General features: G+C 43.1%; 1 protein-coding gene across 3 annotated transcripts; it reads left to right on the top strand.

Annotated features, from left to right (window-relative positions):
* LOC309551967 (heterogeneous nuclear ribonucleoprotein H2-like) lies at positions 1 to 24,412 on the top strand. 3 transcript variants are annotated; one of them, XM_082252698.1, is made up of 12 exons: positions 1 to 123; positions 450 to 564; positions 647 to 802; positions 2,101 to 2,244; positions 5,314 to 5,452; positions 5,940 to 6,112; positions 13,227 to 13,298; positions 13,413 to 13,519; positions 14,059 to 14,194; positions 15,944 to 16,027; positions 21,241 to 21,333; positions 24,252 to 24,412. In XM_082252698.1, exons 2-12 carry the CDS (start codon positions 477 to 479, stop codon positions 24,368 to 24,370), a joined length of 1,311 nt encoding a protein of 436 aa, XP_082108824.1. In that variant the 5' UTR covers positions 1 to 123; positions 450 to 476; the 3' UTR covers positions 24,371 to 24,412. The 3 variants fall into 3 exon arrangements, with proteins under 3 accessions (XP_082108824.1, XP_082108826.1, XP_082108825.1); XM_082252700.1 differs by having other exon boundaries at positions 28 to 138; positions 467 to 564; XM_082252699.1 differs by having other exon boundaries at positions 88 to 112.
* Positions 24,413 to 25,269: the final 857 nt, after the last annotated feature.

Here is a 25,269-nt window from a genome sequence, read left to right as displayed (position 1 = left end):
CGTCACCGGTAGGGGGCGGGCAGATGACTCTGCGCATGTGCAAGGTTACCATTATTCCTTACGCTTGGATCCTCTTCCTCAGTGAGCGGGCGAGCAGTGTGTGTGTTAGTAGGTAAGCTGCAGGTGAGAGTACACGGGGTCCTTTGGGTTTCATTTTTCGGTTGCTTTGAAAGGTAATGACATAGTTTAGGCGCTTGACAATATTTATGTGGCTGTATAGTGAGGTGTTTTGTTTCTTGGTGTAGGAATGGGCTGCACGCTACAGTGGGGGGTTTCCTGTATTTAGTAATGAGGTATTATTTGCGGTGACTATCAGTGAGGCGGGAATAGCCGAGTGCAGTGTGTGTCGGGCGGTCGCTTTGTTAGCGGTGTGTCGGAGTGAGTGAGGCGCGGCCGCCATTTTGTCTTTGTGACGTTGTTCTGATCTGTCGTCACGTGGTGTTCCGCAGTCTCGGCCATCCGTGAGGAAAGAGAAAATGTCCGAAGGCGGAGAAGGGTACGTGGTGAAGGTCCGGGGACTGCCGTGGTCGTGTTCCACCGATGAAATCGAATCGTTTTTCTCAGGTAAGGTGAATGTGAAATGGAAGCTTATTTTTTTTAACGCTTGGTGTGCCGGCGCTGGCTTATTTCACGTGTTTTCTTTCAGAATCGAAAATCCTAAACGGAACACATGGCATTCACTTCATCTATACCAGAGAAGGAAGGCCGAGCGGGGAAGCGTTTGTGGAGTTTGAAACGGAGGATGATCTCAACGTAGCCGTAAAAAAAGACAGAGAGACCATGGGACATCGATATGTGGAAGGTGAGCAGTCCCTCAGATCGGCCATTTTACCTGAATGGGGTCACGTGGTGGTGTCTGGCCTCACACATGCTGTATATTCACTCCACACTTATAGCTGAACAATCAGCAGAGCTTTAATGCATCTGAGCAGCACAAAGCTATTTAATATTTTAAATACCCCTCCATCCATATATCTATGCTTTATTTTAAGAAATCACTTTGTAAAAACACCCTCTCAAGCTGACTCCATCTTGACTAAGGGCAGATTTATGTACCTCAAACTACAGCCCTCCAGCTGTTGTGGCACTACACATCCCATAAGGGCAGTGGTCCTCAACTCCGGTCCTCTAACAGGCCAGATTTTAAGTATTACCTTGGGGGGAGATGCAGACTAGAATACTGCAATCACTGAGTAGCAAATGAGATCACCTGGATTGTATTTCAGTTATCTTGCTAACCTGGCCTGTTAGTGTGCCCTGTAGGTCAGGGTTGAGGGGCACTGTAAAACTGGCATTCACAGACCTGACTAGGCATGGTGGGAATTGTAAGTTCTGCTTTCACGCTCGCTGTGCAGCGTTTCTGGACTCTTGATTTATTTTGTAACTGTGTTTTGATGTGTGTCCTATTCATTTCAAGGTGCAAATTTTTTCTTTTTGGGGGATCAGTGTGAAAGGGGACCCCAGTAAGTGATGCTGAACGTTATCTATTTTTTTTTTTTTTTTAATTCATACACATCCACTGCTTAAGAGGCTTGCATCTGTGCCTCCTTTTAAAGCGCAGTTTCACTAATTTTTGTTTTATTAAAAGGCAGAAGCTACAAAGTGTAGCTGTTGAGTTTTAATAAACACCCACTCGCCTGTCCCACAGTTCAGCAATGCGACTGCCTGAATGAAGCCTCAGTTCTCTCCCTCTCCGGCGGCATTGCAAGTGTGGGCACCCAGCTGTGACAGCTTGCGGCTTCACAGCAGGGTGCAAGCTGTGTAGAGCCTCCCCATTGGTCAGGCAATATTCTGGCATCTATGACATGTCCCAGAAAACTGCAAGGATGAGGGCAACTGTGGCTTAAGTGGATACAATGGGTGTCTAGTCCCCATGCCCCCATCGGGAAGCCCTCACAGCTGTCACTTTAAAAGACACACTACAGGATTCCACTTTGTCAGCTTTCAGTGCTGCTATTGCTGCACTGAGATCCCAGACATTGTCGGCACTTGCCTTGATGCATGTGGGCTTACTGATTGACTCCTGTTATGACAATTTGTGGGTGTGTATACATACATACATAATATCTGCATAATGCCCTTATTTTGTGTATTTAACAGTTTTCAAGTCTAATAACATTGAAATGGACTGGGTTTTGAAGCATACTGGTCCTAACAGCCCTGACACTGCAAATGATGGCTTTGTTCGTTTAAGAGGCCTCCCATTTGGCTGCAGTAAAGAAGAAATAGTACAGTTCTTTTCAGGTATGGTTCTGTGCTCAACTGAGACTTTCCTTGCAACTGTCCTAAACTAAAAATGTGGACCATTAGAAATAGGAACTAAACATTTAAGTTTTTAGTGTAAACACCTATCCTTTTAAAAACTTTAATTCATTCTTTCAGGGAAGCACTCGTATGATAAAGTAGTTGGTAAGGCTAAAGGTGACTGTGCAATCAGACTGTTACCAACATTACAGTAGTTATGTTCCCTGCATAATGTGTTTTATTTTATTTCTGACATTGGCACTCTGAATCCTTGGTAAAATGGTTTTAGAGTTGTTACTGCAAGTTAAGGTCGTTTTTTTTCCTTCTCCCCCCCCCCCCCCTTTCTTTGCTTTGTGTGATTTTTGTCCTGTTAACTTTTTTTTTTTTTTTCATTCACTTTTTTTTTTCTCTGCATTAACTGTTTTAGCATTCCTCCACTGCCTATGTAGTGCTATATTAAGAAACTGCATTTAAATAGAGAAGTATTACATCTAAAGGGGCAAAAGACAGATCTCAAAAGCATTTGCTCAGCTTCCTTTTTTTCCAATACTAATTTTTCATTTTAAAAATCAGCCTCAATTGATTTAAGTGTTTGTGTATAAGGGGGAACGTTTTTGGAGCCTCCTAGTCAGGACAAAGTGATGTGAAATCCTATCCAAGGAGGCATAGGCTTAACTTTTTTTTATTTTCTTTACTGTCTCCATCCACCCCCTTCCCAATACACATTTCTTCTGGAACTTCAAAGGAGCAGAAAATAGATCCACTCTAGCCAATGATTCTAGAAAAGGTTTGGTAGTTAGGCTAGGTTCACATTGCAGTGGCTCAGTGCAATTTTTATGTAGTGTTACTTGGATAAGGCTTGTATAATCTATGGGGCCAAAACTGCACCGAAGTAGTACCAGAACCTTTTCCAAAATCGCTCTGTGCTGGGCCACCTTGATGTAAACCAACACTATTGAAAAACGTGGTTTTCCTTGTCGTGATTCTGCATGACTTAAGACTAAAGTCACACTAGTGTGACCCAGGTTTCACACTTATGTGACCTAAAAGCCACGCAATATTTTTGCAGCAGTTTTGACTGGACTTGAAGCAGTGTCTATGGACATTTTTAAAACGCATTAAGATCAGCCCAAGGTAGTACAGGGACTACTTTGAAGTTGTACAGATATGAACGGTACTCATTGGAAATCGTGGAGTATGACTTGTCGTGTGACTTTGCAGTCCCAAGTCGCACAAGTGTGAAAGGGACCTAAATCATGCATATTTGAAAAAAAGCTCACATCCTCAACCTCAGTATAGCCATGTATTCATGGTTCCTTTTTTGTATGTACACAGCAAAAAACATTTTAGCAGTTTCAGGTACTGATTTTTGTAATATTTATGGAAAATTTAAATTTTCCGTTTCTAAGGCTGTTTATGAACTTGAAAGATTGGGCTGATACCAGCAGGTTTTGCAGTGCTGCACACACATTTTAAAGCGAATTAATGTTGGGTTTGTGAATTTAAAACCAAACCTGCAGTGAAGTGTGTTCTGGTGGATGCTGTTTACAGTAGAAATCCTTGATCCTCTGTCTCCAGATATCCTTGCAGCAGTCGTCATCCAGTGCTGCTGGGGTTAATCTATGTTTGAAGGACCCACAGATGGCAGAGGTGGTACATCTGCAATACAGAATGATTCTCAATGATTGACTGCTAACAGCAACCCCAGGACACACTTCATTGCCAATAAGTTACTGGCTCAGTGTGTATGTGATATATTTTCAATTCTCTATAAATATACACTTTTTACAATAGAGATCAAGACTTATTATAGGTAAACACTACAGTAAACAACCCCAAATTGCAGGCACTGATGTGTGTGGGTTTTTTTTTTTTTCTTCATTTACTTTTTCCTTTAAGTGCTGCTAACCTGCCAGTTTTTTAAATTGGGACAAAGCATTTCCTCTTGGAAGAACCTTTTGAGATGCCAAACTAATTGGTTTATAAAAGGTGTTGGAGATCCCACAGGGCTGAAACTTTAAGGCCTCATGCACACAGGGCATTTTAAATCAACTGCAAAGCCACTACTGATGCCAGAAAAAGCATCTGCAAATGTGTTTTTAGAAGCATTTTGCTTGGGTGTTATTGCGCGTATATCCGTGTCAAGCGTTTTTACAGCATTAATGTGTGGGGTTTTTTTTTTTTTTTTTTTTTTTTTTTCCTTGGGGTCTATTTATTAAAGAAAAAAAAAATGGATGATTGTCACAAGCATCCATTCATCTAATACTACTTTTTAAGGACTTTCATCTCTAATATCGCAGATAATCTAACATTATGGCCACTAAACACTGCATTTCGGCACTAGGTAGAATCTATATTAGACAAAATAGGGGGAGGAAAATTCATGTCGCTTAAATGTAAATTTCTGATATTCGTTCTGCAAATTTGGTTGCAAGGTGTTTGGACCTCTTATTGTGTGTCCTTTATTACAGCACCATTTCCCCCCCCCCCCCCCATCTTTTTATGCTGAGTGCATTCCAATGATCTTCAATCTCCTGAAGATGCCCTTACTGTTTTCCATTTTAGTGCGTACTTGCAGTTCCCTTCCATTCCTATGAATGAGCTGTGGTCCTCTGGATGGCTCGATTACCACTCATGCATAGGAGTGTTTGGAACCATGGCATGCATGCGCACTAAGACAATTCAGATCTGTCTCTGCGCTCAGTGGGGAAATGAAGACAAGTTCACTAAAAGCAGGCGCACACACACAACTGGCGGTAACACTTTACATTCGCACGCTTAATGGTTTAATACTGTATTGGCAGATTTGTTTTTTGCCTAAAGATTTTTCTGGTGTTACAAGTTTTTCAAGGTTTACTAGTTTTATTTTAAAATGAAAGAGCGGCTTAACTTGTAAATGCTTTATTATATATTTGGAAAGTAATGTAGTTTTCCAAAGGAGAATCGGTACTGTATGTATTTGGTAAAATGTTTTGCTGCCCTGAATGTGTACTGGTGTAATAAGTATGTCTGGGTTTGTAAAATTTTAATGTTTACCCCCCACTGGGGTTATTTGTCCTTGGGTTGAAGGGTTGGAAATCGTGCCAAATGGGATAACATTGCCGGTGGACTTCCAGGGGAGGAGTACGGGGGAGGCCTTCGTGCAGTTTGCTTCACAGGAAATAGCTGAAAAGGCTCTAAAGAAACACAAGGAGAGAATAGGGCACAGGTGGGGATGGATGGTTGGTTGTCACTTTTCTTATGGTATAGTTTTGATAAAGAACATAAATTTAATGTAAGTAAAGAACCTGTAAAGTGAATTCAGCCTGGTTTTAAAAATAACATGCCCTGATGTAAATCTGTTAGTGTTGCCATAAGAAAATGTGATACTTTCTTGTTTTTTATATTTATTAATGTTTATGGTGTAAAATTACTTTTGTCACAATGGGTTTTATCTATTTGCACCCGTGATTGATAATTGCTGCGCAACATGGCTTTTAATTTATAAAGAAAAGCCTTGCGCTATACTTAATGTTCGTTGTAGTCGATCATACCATTAAACAAAGACCTCACAATTCATGTGATCTGCTGTAAATGTTTACTGGTTTTATAAACTTTTTTATTTTCTGTAAATATGATTAACACATTTTAAAGTCTTTGTGTGGTGGTGTGTGTTCTAATAATGTGTCTCCCTACCCACCCCAAATCCCATATAGGTATATTGAGATTTTTAAGAGTAGTAGAGCGGAGGTTCGTACAAACTATGATCCTCCAAGGAAGCTCTTTGGCATGCAGCGTCCAGGACCTTATGACAGACCAGGTGCTGGGAGAGGCTATGGTACTGCGGGGAGAGGATTTGATCGCATGAGACGTGGAGCCTATGGAGGTGGTGAGTTCTTGCTGTGCATGTGCAGTTCATTTTCTAGCTCATCGCATACATATATTCTGCACCAAAGTGCTTCAAATGTATTTAAAGGGTTTTAAATGTATTAATCTACTTGTAATTAAAGTTATATACACCAAAATGTCATTGCAGCTTGCAAGCCCTTAGACGGGGATGTGTTCTTTTTGGGTGCCTTTTTTTTCACTGCATCAGAAAATGAATCCATTGTTTTTTGATTTGCCATTTGGCTGTGCAGGATTTTTTTCAAGGATGTTGCCTTTTTATAATGTCTTGTTATATCAAATTAATTTCCCCCTCACTTTTTAATGCAGTGGTCAGCCTGGAGACCTTTAAAGAAAAAAAATAAATAAATAAATAAACTAGGTTGCCCAATGTTTCTTTTTCTGGTGATCTGACCAGTAACACACAGTCTTGAGGTAGCTCTATCTATGGAGAAGCAACAGACACTTTTGGAACTTTTTTTGTCTGAAGAGGGTAGTGTTTGCTCAACTTTACATGAGTGACAAAAAAATGTAAAGTTTAACCACTAGCTGACCCAACCTTTTTTTTTTTTTTTTTTTTTTTTTTTTTTTTTCTTTCGTTGATTCCTGATCTTCTTAACCATTGGGTTATACTGCCCCCCCCCCCCCCCCCACAGGAGTAGGACACTAGGCAAAAAAAACTTGACTACACCTATAGGCAGTCCCAGGAGGTATGCTCCACTTCTCTGCTATAGGTACTCCAGTTTTTTTCTGCCTAGTTCCTTGCTGGGATCTCTGGTCCTGGCAATTTCTTCTTTGGATTTTTTTTTTTTTTTTATTCTCCCGGTGTTTTCGTGCGAGATCTACAACTGCCGGCCTGGACAATGGGCTGTATAATCTGGATCCAGTGGTCACCCCAGTCTGGGCAGCGAGCACGTGCAGACCTCAGCTCCGGGCTAGGTTGGCCGCGACATAGCCCCACTGGACAGGGGCTGGCCTGTGAGATCGCATATGACCGGGTCTTGGGCTGAGTCACAGCATTCCTCTTGGCCAACTGCCCTCTCAATTCAATGGAGAGGGAATCTGTCTAGAATTCCTGGTATGGTGAGTAGCTGTCCCCCCCTGGAGGGTTTTGGGGTGGGTGTGCTTCTTCGGTCGGTCGAACCCCCTAGTCCCCCCCCCCCCCCCCATCCACATATGCTGGGGCTGTTTTGTTGCCTGCATGGATTTGTCCTTGAGGCCTGGGTCCCTGTAAGCCTAGTGGTGCGCCCATTTTATTGTAGCCTGTTTTTCTATACACGGCGGCTATTTTGCTGTAGTTTGCCATTGCAAATAGCCTCGGCAGCCGTGACAGTGGAGCCCTGTGGGCAGCTATTTCGGCATCCTCTGGTGCTGACTCCTGGATCCTTTAACTTCCTGATCGCCGCACGTGTTTTTCAGGTTATCCTGGTTGCTGCAGTTCCCTGTTTCTGTGGGTGTGGAGTCTGGGGTCCTCTCCCTCTGCTGAGGATCGCTTGTGCTTGGCGACCGGGTGGTGCTGCCCACGCGGTGGGGGTTGTCCATTTTGCAGCGTTTTACGTTTTGTGGGATCCCCTGGGGACTCATGGAGTCTTGAAGCATGTCTCCCCACCTGACCCCCTCTCAGGCCCGACCATCCACCAATGCACTGACTGCAGTCCTGGAGCCCTTTTGTCCTGGGTGGAGGCGGCTTTCGGGGGATGGGCTGGAAAAGCGCCTTCCCCCTGCCTCATCAGATCCTGAATCCCTGGTGCGTAACTTTTTTTTCCAGGGTGTCTGAAATTGGTTCCTCCAGTTTGGGCTCAGTTGCCTCTTTGGGAATCTAAATTGGTGCTTTCAGTTCTCCAGAAGCCTCCCTTCAGGAATCTTCAGGAGATTCCCTTGCTTACGCTGTCCCAGAAGGTGGTCTTTTTTTGGTGGCTATCACCTCTGCGCGCAGGGTGTTGGAACTGGCGGGCTTATCCTGTCGTTCACCTTACCTGTGGTAGTTCTTCTAAACCCCCCCCGTCCGTCCGTCCCTTCCAAAGGTTGTCTGTTTTTCATTTTGATTGAAAACATTGCCTTGCATTCCCTGTGTCCCAGGCCTAAATATCCAAAGGATATTTTCTTGCTCGCCTTGGATGTGGTCTGGGCAATTAGGGTGTACCTGGCAGCTACAAAGTCTTTCAGGATGTCAGACTATTTGTGCTCACGAATGGACTTTAAAGGGATTGTCCACTTCCTCGGCCATTTCCAGATGAATCAGACCGATGGTGATTCAGGCCTATTCCATCAGGGGTCAGGTTCTTCCTTTCCCTGTCAAGGAACACTCTACTAGTGTGCTTAATGCCTCCCGGGCTTGTCATCTGGCGTCGGTGACAGTTTGCAAGGCGGCCACCTGGTCGTCTGTGCACATTCACAAAGTTCTGTAAAGTGGATAGGTTAGCATCTGCGGATGCTTCTTTTGGCCACAAGGTTTTGCAGGCTGCTGTTTAGAGGACCTGATCCTCTGAGGGTGGTGTTTTCCAGGGGGCTCCAGTTGGTTTGATTGAGCTCCTGTTTACCTGGTTGGTTATGGTTTAGCCTTGGAAATTTTTTTTTTTTTTTTTTTCTCATCCTACTCATGTTTTTACACTGCTTTGGGACGTCCTAATGTTTAGGCATATCAGCTGTGTCTTTCACTGAACGAAAGAGAAAATGGGATTTTTCACTTAATGCAAAATCCATTTCTCTGATCGACGGACAAAGCACCCACCCCTCTATGGAGTTGTTTTTCTCCTGACTCTGCTTGTAACTCAACTGAGTGCCTATAGCAGAGAGGGAGTATAACCCCCCCCCCCCCCTCGGGACTCCCCGTGGGCCTGGCCAAACTTTTTTTTCCTGGCAGTCTCCATGGCAGCCTACGTGTGGGTTAACCCCGCCTCCTCTCCAATGGTATAGGACCCCCCTCTATAAATTTCAGCTTGCAGGCACAGCCAGTGTTCCTTTTTTGTCCTCCTCCAAGGATCAACTATTTGGATTATTTCCTGTTGGAATTTGGTCGGCTTACCTCAGAATGAAAAGTCGGTGTCTATGTCCAGGGCCCAGCCACGGGCGGGTGAGTGACATTTCAAAATCCCCTTTGGCTGATAACTGTGCGGTGCTTCGGATGGCCGACGGATATCCTGACAGGGTCTGAAGATTTGTCTCCTCCATGGCAGTGTTTTTGTTATGTTTGTTTGTCTCCAAACTATCTTTCTTTGCTATCCCTGGTGGCCCAATGGCGGCTGGAACGCTCCGTGCGTTCCAGCCATCTCCTTCCTGCTTCCCCTCCGCTCAGTCCGGCGGACGCATGCGCTGTGTGGTAATGGAGCTCCGCTCGCTGCCTGCGCATGCGCACTTCGCCGCGATCGGAAGCGAGGCCTGGTCCGCGCATGCGCACTTGCGATCACGGCCGGCCATCGCTGACGTCATCCTGGCGCGAAAATGTAAACGCCTGTCAGCTCCAGAGCATTTGGGAATGCACTGTGGGCATAGCGACGTCTTCCCGGTACCTTGTCCGTTTGTTTACCAGGTATGTGGGGACCGGATGCTGCATACCTTTTTGTGGTGTGCAGGGGGGGGGGGAGAGCGGTTGGATGCATATTAGGACAACACCTGAATGTTCCTTATTGCTTTGTAGTGATCCCTGTATGCTCTACTTCCTAGTGAGTTTGTGGTTTTGCCTGAAACATGGATCCTGCTTCACCGCCCTCTTGTGGCCAGCCCTCTCACAACAGGTGAGTGCTGGTACATTTAGAGGGATATGAAGGGAGGGATGCTGGCTCATGATTCATGGCTAAATCCTGTGTCTCCCTGGATTTCTCTTTCTCCCAGCTCCTCCAGGTCTGGTCAAGAAAGAGACCCTGTCAGGCCACGAAGAGAATCATCTTCAAGGTCAAGACGCCGTGAGTCTCCATCAGGGAGCAGACATGAGAGGAGACGCTCACATTCCTCCTCCAGACACCGCACACACCGCCACAGTAGCCATACGGCCCAGAGAGCCTGTTGGGGTTGTGGGGCGCATGTCCCGGAGGACAAGTCCCTTTGCGAGCCCTGTTTCGCTCGTGCAGCTGGTGAAAGAGAGTCTGAAGATCAGAGATTGGAATCCCTGGTGAAACGGATTGTCCAACAATCCATGAAAGAGTGGAATGCTAGTCCCACACCTGGATCTGCTACTCCCAGCTCTCCTGCTGATGCTCCTGAAGAGCAAGGTCCCTCTCAGCCAAGCTTCACTTCCGGGAAATCCTCAGAGAGCGATTCGGAAGAAGAGGAAGGTGCAGTTGGGGGTTTTGATTTTGCCCTTGTTGCACCTCTCATAAGAGCAGTCAAAGAGGCTCTGAAATGGGAAGATCCCAGTACCCCACAGGTAAAACAGAGAAGGTTTTTCAAACATTTGGGGAAAGAGCGGCTAAACTTTCCGCTCCTGTCAGAATTGAAGGATGTCATCCTAGAAGAGTGGAGTAAAGGGGACAGCAAGACCTCCTTATCCTCCAAACTGTCCAAGTTGTATCCTTTTAAATCGCTTCAGAGACTCCAAGCGGAAGATGTGGAGATCGTCATGGTAGCCCCTCACTGGCCGAACAGGCCCTGGTTCCCACTTCTCCTGCAACTCAGCTATCGGAGCCCGATTCCCCTGCCCATCAAACCAGACCTTCTCTCGCAGGGAACAACATTACACCCCTGCCCCGCCTTGCTCAGGTTAACGGTCTGGTTCTTGAGAGGGAGAGGTTGGAGTCACTTGGATGCCCTCCTGGGGCAATCCCTACTTTAATGAACTCTAGGAGACCTAGCACGAACAGAGTTTACTGTAGAGTCTGGTCTAGATTCTTGGAATTCACGTACCCGGAGGGAAATCATTCCCTGAATTTCGGAGTTCAAGAAGTCCTGAAGTTCCTTCAAGCAGGTCTGGATAAGTCCCTATCAGTTGGGACTCTCAGGGTGCAAATATCAGCCTTATCGGTGTTCTCAGGGTTCTCCTGGGCCAAGCATATACTCATACAACAATTCTTCAAAGGTGCGGTCAGACTCAGACCTCAGAGGAAGCCAAGGTTCCCAAAATGGGACCTTCCCCTTGTCCTTAACGTCCTTTCAAGATCTAGTTTGTCGGACTCCATTAAAGATCTTACCATTAAAACAGCCTTTTTAGTAGCAATCACTTCAGCTAAAAGAGTTTCTGAGATCAGTTCTCTTGGTTATAAAGAACCTTTTCTCACGTTTTTCCCGGACCGAGTAGTCCTAATTCCGATGCTCAATTCCAATCCGAAGGTATCATCGGTTTTTCATGAGAACCAGGAGATTGTACTTCCTACCTTTCGTTCTTCAGAGGATAATGAACCTCATCCCTTGGATGTAGGGAAAACTCTTATGGAATATCTCCAGTCAACGTCTTCTTTCAGACAATCGGATAATCTCTTCGTCCTTCTCTCAGGCAAGAATAGAGGGAAACGGGCCTCGTCAAGGTCCATTGCGGCCTGGATTGTGTCTGCCATTCAGCGAGCTTACTGTGTAGAGGGTTTGGCTCCTCCGGAGGCGGTGACAGCCCACTCGACGAGAAGCATCTCAACGTCCTGGGCGGCTTCACATCATGTTGCACCAGAAGCAGTCTGCAGAGCAGCTTCATGGTCTTCTGTAAATACGTTCATGACACATTATTGTGTGGAGCCAGCCTCCTTATCTTCAGTTAATTTTGGCTTGACTGTTTTGTCTGCTAATAATTTGAAGTAAAATTTGATTTGAAACATTCCCACCCGTGTGGTTTGGGCTAGTTATTTCCCACACGTAGGCTGCCATGGAGACTGCCAGGAAAACGGAAAATTCCTATCATACTTACCGTAATTTTCCTTTCCTGGTGGTCTCCATGGCAGCCGGAGTTCCCACCCTCTGGTCTTGGATTCGGCTAAGATATGGAACACTGGCTGTGCCTGCAAGCTGAAATTTATAGAGGGGGGTCCTATACCATTGGAGAGGAGGCGGGGTTAACCCACACGTAGGCTGCCATGGAGACCACCAGGAAAGGAAAATTACGGTAAGTATGATAGGAATTTTCCGTTTTTTTTTTTCTGCCTATTCTCCTGCAGGGGGCAGTATAAGCCAATGGTTAAGAATGTCTGTCAACGCACATCAGAGAAACGGATTTTACAGGGAGTCAAAAATCCCATGTGTTTTAACTGGTGTGTAGCTGCCCATCAGTGGTTGGTGGTTAACACCTTGGGATTAAAACCCAACATAAAAGTGCTGCATTGCTTGCCTTCCTGGAGAACCTGTTCTTGGCAGGCTGCCTTCAGGGTTGCCTACATTACATATCTTTAAATTTGAATTCCACGCTCTTCCCCCCCCCCCCCCCCTTCTTGGATCACATGACCAAATATTAGATCTCTTGGCTATGTTTAGAGTTCTGTCTCAATGGACCTGCATATGTTCTCGTGCAGTGAACAATTAAGTTGGCTTGGAACAGCCAACTTACTGATATTGTATTTAAACTTATTATTATTCTTCTTCTTCTTATTTTTCTGGCCGCAAAATTTTTGGACACTAACTCCTAGACCGTTCAAGCTACATACTCCAAACTCTGCACAGACCTTCATACTGTTCTGACTCGGTGTGCTATATCTTTTCAGACTGGTTTGAGTTACGGTTTTCCTAAAAATTAAAGTTAAAAACCCAAAAAATGCCCATAGACTTTCATTGACAGGATGTTCAGATGACCCAAGCTGCAAATCCCATTAGACTCAATCAAGCTTTGATGCTAATCAATTTAAACTCATTCACTCATCTTATCTATCTATCTTCAAACCTTATCTATCTTCAAACCTTATCTATCTTCAAACCATATCTATCTTCAAACCTTATCTATCTTCAAACCTAATCTATCGATCGATCTAAACTTTTCAAACTTTCTGGTCAGGCTTTCTCAAGCCAACTTAAAGTTTGTCTCAAACTTTTTTTTTTTTTTTTTTCTAGTTTCTATTAATGTTGGTCTTTTCCATGAAGGCAAACTGCTTTTAACATTTGAGTTGAGGTCCACATTACACCCATTAGTTGTCTACTTCGTTTTGTGATGTAGGATATCTTGGGTCACAGAATCTACAGGTATTAATAAAAATGTGTTTTTGTTTTTGCAGGATATGGTGGATATGAGGAGTACAATGGATATAATGAATATGGTTTTGGCGCAGATCAAAGATTTGGAAGAGGTGTGTGTGGTTTTTTTGTTATTTTTTTTGTTTTTTTTTTTTTTTTTTTTCTCCCAGATTTTTAATGTCCTCCTCCACCCTTCTCTCTCCCCCCCGAATACTTTTTCTCAGCAGTCTCTGACAATAGGTATGGAGATGGTTCTAACTTTCAAAGCACCACAGGTCACTGCGTTCATATGAGAGGCCTTCCTTACAGGGCAACAGAGACAGACATATATACTGTAAGTAAAGTACGATTTAAAATTATTTTCAAATGACTTACTAGGACTTTCTCAGATCTCAAGAGAAAGACATGAAAGTTAACCCCCCCCCCCTTCCTCCATCTTGTCAAGGCTTTTTTTTTTTTTTTGGTGGGTGGGAGGAGAAACACAAGTAGCGCTTTATTTTTGAAGGTATTTGATCACTCCTGCGCTTTTTTATTTGCACTAGAAACAAAGAATGAACAAGGATTCTGCACAGAGCAGCTGCCCTGTAGCAGTAAATCTGCTATAGGGAGTTCTTGTAGCCGTTAATTGGTTGAACTAGATGGACTTGTTTTGGGATGTGCTCTTTTTTTTCTTTTTTTTTTTTTTTTCTGCCCCCCCCCCCCCAAACCGAAATAATGTAGGTTAATATCATTTGGGCTTAAGTTTTGTTTGCATTAGCTTTTATATTCAGTAGCCTGTATTAAAAAAAAAGTTACCACCCCCCCCCCCCCCTCTCCAAATAGAAGCTAAAATTACTCATTTGGTTTTCATGTGTATTTTCTGTTTTTCTTTAGTTCTTTTCACCTTTGAATCCAGTAAGAGTTCACATAGAAATCGGGGCAGATGGCAGAGTCACTGGAGAAGCAGATGTTGAATTTGCAACACATGAGGATGCAGTGGCAGCCATGTCTAAAGACAAAGCCAATATGCGTAAGTGACGTCAGCTAGTTGTGGTGAAAAAAGACCTTTTAATTATACAACTTGGATGAGTCCTACACCAGTGAATTTACCTTTCTATCCAACACTGTACTAGGGTTTAGCCACTTGACCTGTGGAAGGTCCCCCCCCCCCCCTTCTTGACTTCTTTCTATTATTCCTTCCTATTTTTTTCCTATTCGGCACTGCGCTATTTTAACTGGTAATTGCACTGTATGCAACGCTGTACCCAAACAAAATGTCACATTTTTCAAACAAATATAGAGCTTTCTTTTGGTGGTATTTGATCACCACTGGGATTTTTATTTTTTGGTGAACGAAAAAAGGGCAAATTTTGGGGGAAAGCCCCATATTTTCTACTTTTTTTTTTTTTTTTTTTTTTTTTTTTATCGCCAAACTCAAATTTAGGCAGAAATGTATTCAGCTACATGTCTGGTTTAAAAAAAAAAAAAAAATCCCAATCGTATATTGATTGGTTTGCGCAAACGTTAGTCTACAAGCTATGGTACAGGCAATCCTTGAGTTAAAACCTACAACTCACACTTGGAGAGAAACTACGGGAAAAAACCTACCCCCCCAGGAAGGGAAATTCACTCCTGTCAGAGTTATGTGGAAAAAGGTTTCCACACTGAAGCTTTATCACCTAGCGTTGTTTCCACAACCCAAAATTCAATTGTCACGGGCATAGAAAGTGAAATCTTCTGAACGGGCACAGACAGCAAAAAATGTTACAGGGGTGTTAACCCTTCCCTATGCGATTGCCGCCAGGCACCCACAATCGCTCCCCCTTGGAGACAGAACGGCGGTCTGCCGCTGTAAACACGGCAGACCGCTGTTCTGTCAGCATTGAACACTGGGATCCTGTGTTCTTTAGGAACACGGGTCTCTGTGTTCATTCAGTAAATAAAAATGGCATCTTTCCCCTAGCTTGTAGATGCAATAACTTTTGCTCAAACCAATAAATATACACTTATTGGAATTTTTTTTTGAACCAAAAATATGTAGCAGAATACAAATTGGCCTAAAATCCCAAAAAAAATGTTTGGGAATGTTGTGTAGCAGAAATTAAAAAAATGTTTTTTTTTTTTCCCTAAAAAAAAAAAAAACAAAAGCTCCACTTGTGGGGGAAAAAAAGGACCTAATTTTTTTTAGGGTACAGCGTCACACGACCCCCATTTGTCAGTTAAAGTAGCGCAGTGTCATATCGTAAAAAAAAATGGCCTGGTCATTAAGGGGGAAAGCATTTTTGGTCCAGAAGTGGTTAATGCATATGTAGGATCATAATGACATTCTAAGAGGGAGATATGAGGGAGATACTCCTGGGTCTGATTCCGAAAGGCTAGGAAATAGGGGCTAACGCTTCTATCAGGAAAATGAGCAACACGATTGGATGCAAATCAGGCTGCCTATTTGGCAAACTATTTTACAGTGGTGTATTTGACGACTCATGTAATTCTCTGTAGCAAGCTGCCGAAGATTTTGTAAATTTTTTTTTTTTTTTTTTTGGGTCCAGATTTACTGCTGGTAGTGTTGAATGTATTAGCAGATTTCAATTCACTAAGAAATTGAAGCCAAATCCCAGCTCGCACCCTAAAAACAGTCACATCCTTTTATTTTCTCTCCTTTTCTGAGATCAGGTTTTTACATGAATAAATAAAAGCTGTTCATTTTATCACTCTTGTCAGTGTTTTCTCATGCATGAAACTTGTGTATGACCTTTTTTTTGTTTTCTTCCCCTCTTAGAACACAGATATGTCGAGTTGTTCCTTAATTCAACGGCTGGTGGATCTAGTGGTGCATATGGTGGACAGCTGATGAGTGGACTTGGTATGTACCAGAAAATCCTTGCTCCAGATACTAGATCAAAGTGGCAAATGTACCATTTAAAAATTGCCAATTGAATTTTTAGGGATCATGTAGACTTAACAGTATCTTGCAAAAGTGAGTACATCCCCTCACATTTTTGTAAGTATTGTATCTTTTCATGTGACCACACTTAAGAAATGACACTTTGCTACAATGTAAAGTAGTGAGGGTACAGCTTGTATAACAGTGTAAATTTGCTGTCCCCTCAAAATAACTCAACTTACAGCCATTAATATCTAAAACGCTGGCAACAAAACTGAGTACACCCTTAAGTGAAAATGTCCAAATTGGGCCCAATTAGCCATTTCCCTCCCCGGTTTCATGAGACTCATTAGTGTGACAAGGTCTCAGATGTGAATGGGGAGCTGGTGTGTTATCGCTCTCTCTCTCATACTGGTCATTGGAAGTTCAACAGAACATGGTACCTCATGGCTCTTAAGGATCTGAAAGACTTGTTGCTCTACATAAAGATAGTCTCTAGGCTATAAGAAGATTGTCAAGACCCTGAAACTGAGCTGCAGGACCGTGGCCAGGACTATACAGCTGTTTAACAGCACAGGTTCCCCTCAGAAGAGGCCTCAACATGGTCGACCAAAGAAGTTGAGTGGACGTGCTCAGTGTCATATCCAGAGGTTGTCTTTGGGAAATAGATGTATCAGTGCTGCCAGCATTGCTGCAGAGGTTGAAGGGGGGGGTCAGCCTGTCAGTGCTCAGACCATACGCCGCACACTGCATCAAATTGGTCTACATGACTGTCATCCCAGAAGGAAGCCTCTTCTAAGGATGATGCACAAAGCCTGCAAACAGTTTGCTGAAGACAAGCCGACTAAGGACATGGATTACTGGAACCATGTCCTGTGGTCTGATGAGACCAAGATAAACTTATTTGGTTCAGATGGTGCCAAGCATGTGTGGTGGCAACCAGGTGAGGATTACAAAGACAAGTGTGTCTTGCCTACAGTCAAGCATGGTGGGATTGTCATGGTCTGGGGCTACATAAGTGCTGCCAGCACTGGGGAGCTACAGTTCATTGAGGGAACCATGAATGCCAACATGTACTGTGACATGCTGAAGCAGAGCATGATCCCCTCCCTTCAGAGACTGGGCTGTAGGGCAGTATTCCAACATAACAACCCCAAACAGACCTCCAAGAAGACCACTGTCTTGCTCCAGCATGTCTTCAGACCTGAACCCAATTGAGCATCTGTGGGGCATCCTCAAACGGAAGGTGGAGGAGCTCAAGGTCTCTAACATCCACCAGCTCTGTGATGTGGTCATGGAGGAGTGGAAGAGGACTCCAGTGGCAACCTGTTAAGCTCTGGCGAACTCCATGCCCAAGAGGGTTGAGGCAGTGCTATAAAATAATGGTGGTCACACAAAATATTGACACTTTGGGCCAAATTTGGACATTTCACCTCGGGGTGTACTCTTGTTGCCAGCGGTTTAGACATGAACCAGTTCTGGACTGGAAGGATTTGCCCCCTTAATGACCAGGCCATTTTGTGTGATTCGGCACTGCATTAATTTAACTGAAGTTTGCGCGGTCGTGCGATGCTGTACCAAAATAAAATTGATGTGGTTTTTTTTTTTTTTTTTTCCCCACAAATAGCTTTCTTTGTGTGCAATTTGATCCAAAGCTGTGCATTTTTTTTTTTTTGCGATCTAAACTGTCAATTCTGAAAAAATCATTTCATTTTAGGTCAATTTGTTTTTGGCTACATATTTTTGGTTTGCGCAAAAGTTATCGCGTCTAGAAACTGGGGAAAAGATTTGACATTTTATTGTGGGGTTTTTTTTTTGTTTTCTAGTTATGGCGGCAATCTACGATTTTTAGCGGGATTGCAGCGGACAGATCGGACCCCTAACTGACATTTTTACACTTTTTTTGGGGGGGGGGGGAACTAGTGACATTACTACAGTAATCAGTGCTAAAAATATGCACTGTTAATGTAATGACAATAGCAGAGAAGGGGTTAACACAGTGGGTGATTAAGGGGTTAAATGTAAGCCTAGGGGGAGTGTTTCTAACTATGATGGGGGATGGGCTTTTGAAATGGATGAGAAACTTGTGATCCTATAGAAGGATAGGGGTGCTCTGATCATTCCAGAGAGAACGGTCAGCTGTGTTTACAACAACTGACCGTTCTTCTTTAGCAGGGAGCGAATGCGGGTGGCCGGCGGCAATCGGAGCTGCCGGCCCACGCATTGAAGTCCCCGCTGCCGAGTGGGGGTGGTAGCGCGCCGCATGCTCGCTCCCTAGCAGCAGGCGTGCAACCTACGTAGGACTAAATCGATCGCGTAGGAGGGGCTGCCCGCCACAGTTTTACTTAATGGCTATTTTGAGTTATTTTGAGGGGACAGCAAATTTACATTGTTATATAAGCTGTACACTCACTACTTTACATTGTAGCAAAGTGTCATTTCCTCAGTGTCATATGAAAAAATACAATTTACAAAAATGTGAGGGGTGTACTCACTTTTGTGAGATACTGTATGTAATTACAGGGGCCTATTTACATACAGCATTAAAACTCACCTGTTTGCGGCATCTGGAAGTCGCAGCTGCTGCTGTGGAACTCCCCATGAGAATAGATTACAAAATACATGCGTAATCTGGCTGTACTTTCTATTAATGTTTACATTTCACATTTATACGCCCATACTTATACCTATGAACAGCGCATTTTGTAATTCATTCCTATCAGAATTGCAAGCCAGCTGAGGTGTCTGGACACCACAAATAAAAGCCTATTTTATGCTATGACAGTGGGCGTAAGCCCTTAAATTTGTGGCTTCTGGTTCTTTTTTAAATTGCAATCTAAATTTCTGTACTCGTGCATTGGCAGTTACAGTATAATACTCCCCTCTCTATTTTGCTAACATCTGTAGTAATTATGCAGCTACCCCTTATTTTATTGGTGGTCTCTTTTAGACTCTTAAAGAGGTTGTAAAGTCAGAAGGTTTTTTATTTTAATGCATTCTGTGTGTTAAGATAAACCTATGTGCAGCAGCAGTGCCCCCCCCCCATGCTTACCTGAGCCCCTCTCTAACCAGAGATGTCCACGACTGTCTCATATGTCCGGGGATGACGCCTCAGTTGCTAAGACACAGCAGTGATGCCATTGGTTCACTGCTGTCAGCCAATGAGGGGAGAGGGGACTGGGCCAAACCGCAGCTCCATATCTGAATAGATACACTGAGCTAAGACCCCTCTTTTCTTTCCTGGGGAGACTTCCAGGGCATTGGCATGCGCGCTGCACTCTCTGGGAATTGTTTCTTGTGTAATTCCATGGAGAGAATGTAATAGTTGCTGAAGCAGGTGCAAGTGGTTTCCTGGTGAACTTTATTGATATATGGTGTGTATAATGTATAATATATATATATATATATATATATATATATATATATATATATATATATATATATATATATATATTATTACCACATGGATAACCTCAACAGTAAAATGGCTTAACCAGCTCTGGCTGCTAGGTCGGGGCCAGTAGGATATTGGAATCGGATAGAATCCTGTCGCAGGAATGGAGTACGATGTAAAATGGCTAGAAGCTCAACATGTTTTGCGATATTTTGCTTCTTTAGGAGCTTATTCTTTTACATATTCTAACTAAGTCAGTGTACCCATTTGTACACAGGTATGGTAATTTTGCCCAGATAAGACTAGTTTTGTCCTTTTTTTTTTAAAAAAAAAAAAAAACCACTTGTGGAGTTCAAGAGTCCTCTTAGACCATACAACAGTAGTGCTTTGAAAAGCAATACACAGGTTGGTAGCTCAAAAATAATAGACAGACCGGAGAAGTTGTTCATCATATGACAGGAGACCTTGTCAGCAGCAGTTAGGAATTCTCATAACGATAGTATAACGATATATACTTTATAGTGACCTGGGTTTTCACATGGTATAAACGTCTGTAGTTAAAAGATCCTGATCCAACAGCACGGTGCTGAGTCAGACGCCTCCGCCATCAACTGCTTGCAACATGCCATCGGATCAGGATCTTTCTACCAACTAACTACAGAAGTTTATACCATGTGAATCCCCAGGTCACTATAAAGTATATACTATCGTTAGGAATTCTAACAACTGCTGACAAGATCTCCTGTCACAATGAACAATTTCTCCGGTCTGTAGGAGCTACCAACCTGTGTATTGCTTTTCAAAGCACTACTGTTGTATGGTTTAAGGACTCTTGAACTCCACAAGTTTTTTTAAAGGACAAAACTATCCTTTTATCCTGCGAAATTACCAGACGTGTGTACAACTGGGTACACTGACTTGGTTAGATATGTAGAAGAGAATAAGTTGAAGCAAAACATGTTGAGCTTCTAGCCATTTTACATCGTGCTCAATTCCTGCGACAGGATTCTATCCGGTTCCAAAATCCTACTGGCCCTAACCTAGCGGTCAGAGCTGGGTAACCATTTTACCGTTGATGTTTGTTTGTGTAGGTGGTAATTTTATTATATAAATGTGATCTTTTATATGAATTGTTAACCATAAAAGTTTATACTTTTCCTTTTTTTTTAAAGTTAATGTTCTGTGTGTGTGTGTGTTTGTGTTTTCAGCTTCAACAGATTTCCTAGTGTACTCAGCCGATCTTTGTCCCTTTATTTCTTGTTCTATCACACCTGTCGAATATGTCCTTAAGGCCCCTTTCACACAGGCAGACCGTTCAGATCCGCCTGTCAGTTTTTTCTTTTTTTTTGGCGGATCTGGACGGCCCCCCCCTCCATGCATCCCTATGGGGCATCGGATGTCAGAGGAGACATGTCTGCTGACATCCGATCTGTCAAATCTGGACGGATGGAAACCCTATTTTCCATCCGTTCCCATCCGATTTCCCCCATAGAGATGCATGGAGACCTGACGGCTGTGTCTCCGCACACAGCGCAGAGACACAGCTGTCATCCTCCTGTTCAGCGGGGGATCGATCCCCTGCTGAGAAACTTTCAGACAGTGTGTGTGAAAGAGCCCTTATGCTAGAAATTTTGTAACATTGTGATTAAATTGGCCTTAACATCTCCTAGGTTTTATTCTTTAGCTTTATGATTGCATGTCCTTCACTTTTTATGTACTAAACATTGTTTTGTGCGGTCTTTAATGAAAAATGCTCATTGTTGCATTTTTTTTTTCTTCTTTTTGTGCCATGAAACAGGTACACAGTCAAATTATGGCAGCCCTGGGTCCCAGGCTTTGAGTGGCAGCTATGGTACAGGATATGGAAATCAAGCTAGTTTAAGTGGTTATGGTAAGTATTACTTTTATTAAAATTCTAGGCTATGTGCTGAATGTTGGTACAATGGAGTATGCATGTTGAAACCGTGTGGGGATTTTTTTTTTTTTCTTTTTCATACTTGAAACAACTTGATTCTTGTTTTGATACCATTTTTGTTTAAAAGGCTTCCATGTACAGGTAAAGAAACAGTGCTGTTTTAAAGACAGACATTCCAGTAGATTGGACAAAATTACTTTTTATATAAAGCATTACATATTTTAAGACTGAAATAAGTCAATTCAGTTCAGTGTTTGATTTTCAAATAAACAAGCTACAATTAGGGAGATTTTTGCTGTTTTGTGCACTTGGTGTTAGTTACTGACAATGTTTTTGGTGCTCTTGACACTTCAGATCAAGCGCTGTATAGGGCTCTTTCACACGGTCCGCCTCCGTAGGCGGATCCGTGCTGCTCACCCGGGATCGATCCGCGATCCCCACTGAGCCGGCAGATGACGGCTCCGTCTCCGCTTGCAGTGCAGAGAGGGAGGTGTCACAGCCCCCGCTGCTCTCTATGGGGAATCGGATGAGAGCGGACCGCCTGTCCGCTCTCACCTGATCCCCAGGACGGATGGAAAATAGGGTTTCCATCCGTCCGGATTTCACGGGACAGGATCGGATGCGGATGGCAGCAGGTGTCAGCAGACATGTCACCGCTGACATCCGCTGCTCCATAGGGCTGAATGGGGCATCCGATCAGATCCACCTAAAAAAAAAAAAAAACTGACAGGCGGATCTGATCGGACCGCCCGTGTGAAAGAGCCCTTAGTCTATATAAAATCCGTCATGAGTGCAATGAAAACTTTCTGGAATAAAGTGGGATGAGTGATGTACACAAGAGGGCAGATTTTCAGGTTGTCTGTCAGGCACCCTGCAGGCAGCATCAAAACTGTTAAGGCCCATACACACGTACCGATCGTCGGCCGAACAGCTTCGGCCGACGACCGATCTGCCGATTGTAGGCTTGTTAGTATGATGCCGCCGACAGCGCACATTCGGCCGAAAAGAATCTGTCGTGCAAGCATTAAAATTTTTGTATGCCGACACCAGAGCGGCCGATTGTTCGCCAGTCAGTACAGAATTCGGCCGACAGACCGCAGATTTGCAAGACTGGGCATGCTCAGAAAAGAAAAAACACAGGGAAAGTTAACCATTACATGACATCACTTCTGTAGTCGGCGGACAAAATTCTTGTGCTGTCTTTGCACTTTTCAACAGACACCGACAGCCCGGGGACAAAAGACGGCCGATCGTTCGCCGACGATCGGTACGTGTGTACGGGGCTTTAGTGGAGGCACCTGGGACAGCAAGACTGTTGTGTCTAGGATCTGACTTGTTGACCTGCAAGACAGAACATTATAGCTCAGGGTACAGCGCTAGGCCTGAAATACACTCAAACTCGGTTGTTGATAGCTGGAGGGGATCAGGCAGTGAAAGGTGATCGGGTCAATTAAGTGGGAAGCCGAGACAAACAGGATAGATCCACATGTCAATTGCTGTCAGGCGTATAAATGGGAAGGTTCTTAAAACACTGACAGTAAAGAGACCACATGCAACACTCCACTCTAGCAGATGCCATCAACACCAAGTCCTCAGTGCTAACCCCTTCCAGGATGAAACTGGCAGATGAAGAGTTTTTAAGAATGGTACTCAGTGGTTCCAATAACTAGGTAGCTCCCTGTTCATGATCCAGCATGTTTGGGTACAGCGCTCCAAAGTATTGGTTTGGATAAAGTTGATCCCGATGAGCAGCTCAGCAGTGGTGGTTGAGGTTGTGAATGTAGATGTGCAGGGAGCCTGGCCATGCTAGTAAGCCCCATGGTGCATTGTTGCTTTTGCAGCAGCTCCAAAATCCCTCCCCATTTTCGCCCAGAGAAGGCCAGATAGTAGCAGTCGGGTACAGCAGCAACTCTAGCTACCTACCAATGGCAAGAAAAAAAAGCAGAGCTGCTACTAATCTTAGAAAGTTGCTATTGTGACCTAAGCCTTGCAACTTGCAGGAGAGTAGTATGCAGAATGGTAATTGTGTGTAGAAAACTGTATTCAGACCAACATGCTTATAATATCCAGCGATCAGGGTAGTATTGCCTTAAACCGTAAAATTCTCCCTACAGCTGGCATTGACTTGCTCCCTAGACAATTGGAACTCAAACAAAAGACTTGACACTGGAGAAAACATAAATCCCCTAAAATTTTAAACCAGCCTTGTGTCCATAAAGTTATAATAACTCCAAAGATCATAATTCAGTGTGTATGGGTAAAACTTGAAACATCTGGATTTTATAGGGTATTAGCAGTATATTACGGTCACCAGATATACCCCTCTGTTCTCCTCCACTAGTCCAACCCTTAATCACTCCACTGGGGATAATACTAAATTGCATGTTACATTGAGGCTGTTGAATTTTTATTCTCGTAAGAATCTTTTCCTTTTTTTTTTTTTTTTTTTTTTTTTTTTTTCATGCTACCCCTACCCTATGTGCTTGACCTTGTCTTTTATTATCCCCTGTGGAGTAAGGCCCCTTTCACACTTGTGCGATTTGGGACTGCAAAATCGCATGACAAGTTGTTCTCCATTATTTTATAGTTAATATACTATTATCCCTTACTACTCGGATGCTTATTCACTTTGAATGAGTAGGTACACAAATTGATTTGGACCTTCATTGTTTAATCCATGACTTGTTCAGTAGTGAAGCATGTGTGTATGACCACCCGTTTAAAAAAAAAAAAAAAAAACAAAATACAATCACATGACCGATTTGCTCTAATTTTCCAGTAAGAACCTCTTTGGGATCCCAGGGCTTTCTGACATTTGGTGGGGGAGGCATACCAATACAGATGTTAATAGACACAATTTTAAATGACTTGCATGTTTTTTGTTTTTGTTATAGGTAACCAGAGTGGACTAAACAACAGTTACTATGGCAGTGGAAGACAAGGATCAATGGGTGTAAATGGGATGGCTGGAATGTCTAGCAACATGAGCATGAGCACAGCATGGGGAATGTAACCTAGGGAAAGGGTGCTTTTTTTTTTTTTTTTGTTTTTGTTTTTTTTTTTTTTTTATTTAGGACTGAGCTGATTCTTATTGTGGGATATTTTTTTTTTATTAACTGAAAGGGTAACTGTACTTCTTAGCTGACCTACCTTTCCCTTCCCCCATGCCTCCTATAATCATCTGTACCTGCCTCAAACCAGTGGGAAACACTGTGCAGTGCATGCGCTTCCACTTTTCTGTAGGCTTTAATACAAAAGCAATCTTTCAAGCCTGAAGGTTTACAGTGGGCTTTTTTTTTTTTTTTTGTCATGCATACAGTGTCAAAGTTTTGCACTGGGTCCCCAGCTGGTTTGAGAGACGTACACAGTGATCTAGGTAGCTTGTGGGAGGGAACTATTGGGTTACATTAACGTATAGTCAGCCTTTAAAAATTTCAGTATTCAAAATGTCAGATGCTCTTTTACAACTACTAAAACGGGCCAATTTCTGCCATTTGGCTTTTGTAGGACAATTGTAAAAAATAAACAAAGGTAGCTGTGTTACTGTTTGTTTCTGCAATGCTTAATAATGTAAACATGCGTTTTTGTTCTTTGTATTTTAATCAACTCTTCCCTCTTTATGGACTTGGTTTTTGTTTTTTGTTTTTTTTATTTTAGCTTGTAATATTTGTGGCTCAACATTGCCCAATAAATTTTGAAAAACCTAACTTAATAATTTGCACCATGTCTTAATTTTTTATTAAAAAAATATATATATGTAGTGTGTGGTTTTTGTTTTTTGTTTCCTCCCAATTCTAAAATTTCACTTGCATATTTGAGTGCTTATTGAAACATTTTCTTGAATTTCTTTTCACTTACATTTAACATTTTTAAATGTTTGTGTTCAGTTGATCTTCTGACCTTTTTTGGGGC

This window comes from Pelophylax lessonae (genome assembly GCF_965119305.1).
Source record: "Pelophylax lessonae genome assembly, chromosome: 4".
NCBI classification, from domain to species: Eukaryota; Metazoa; Chordata; class Amphibia; order Anura; family Ranidae; genus Pelophylax; species Pelophylax lessonae.
Note: the sequence above shows the minus strand (reverse complement) of the source record. Positions and strands in the feature narration are given on the sequence as shown.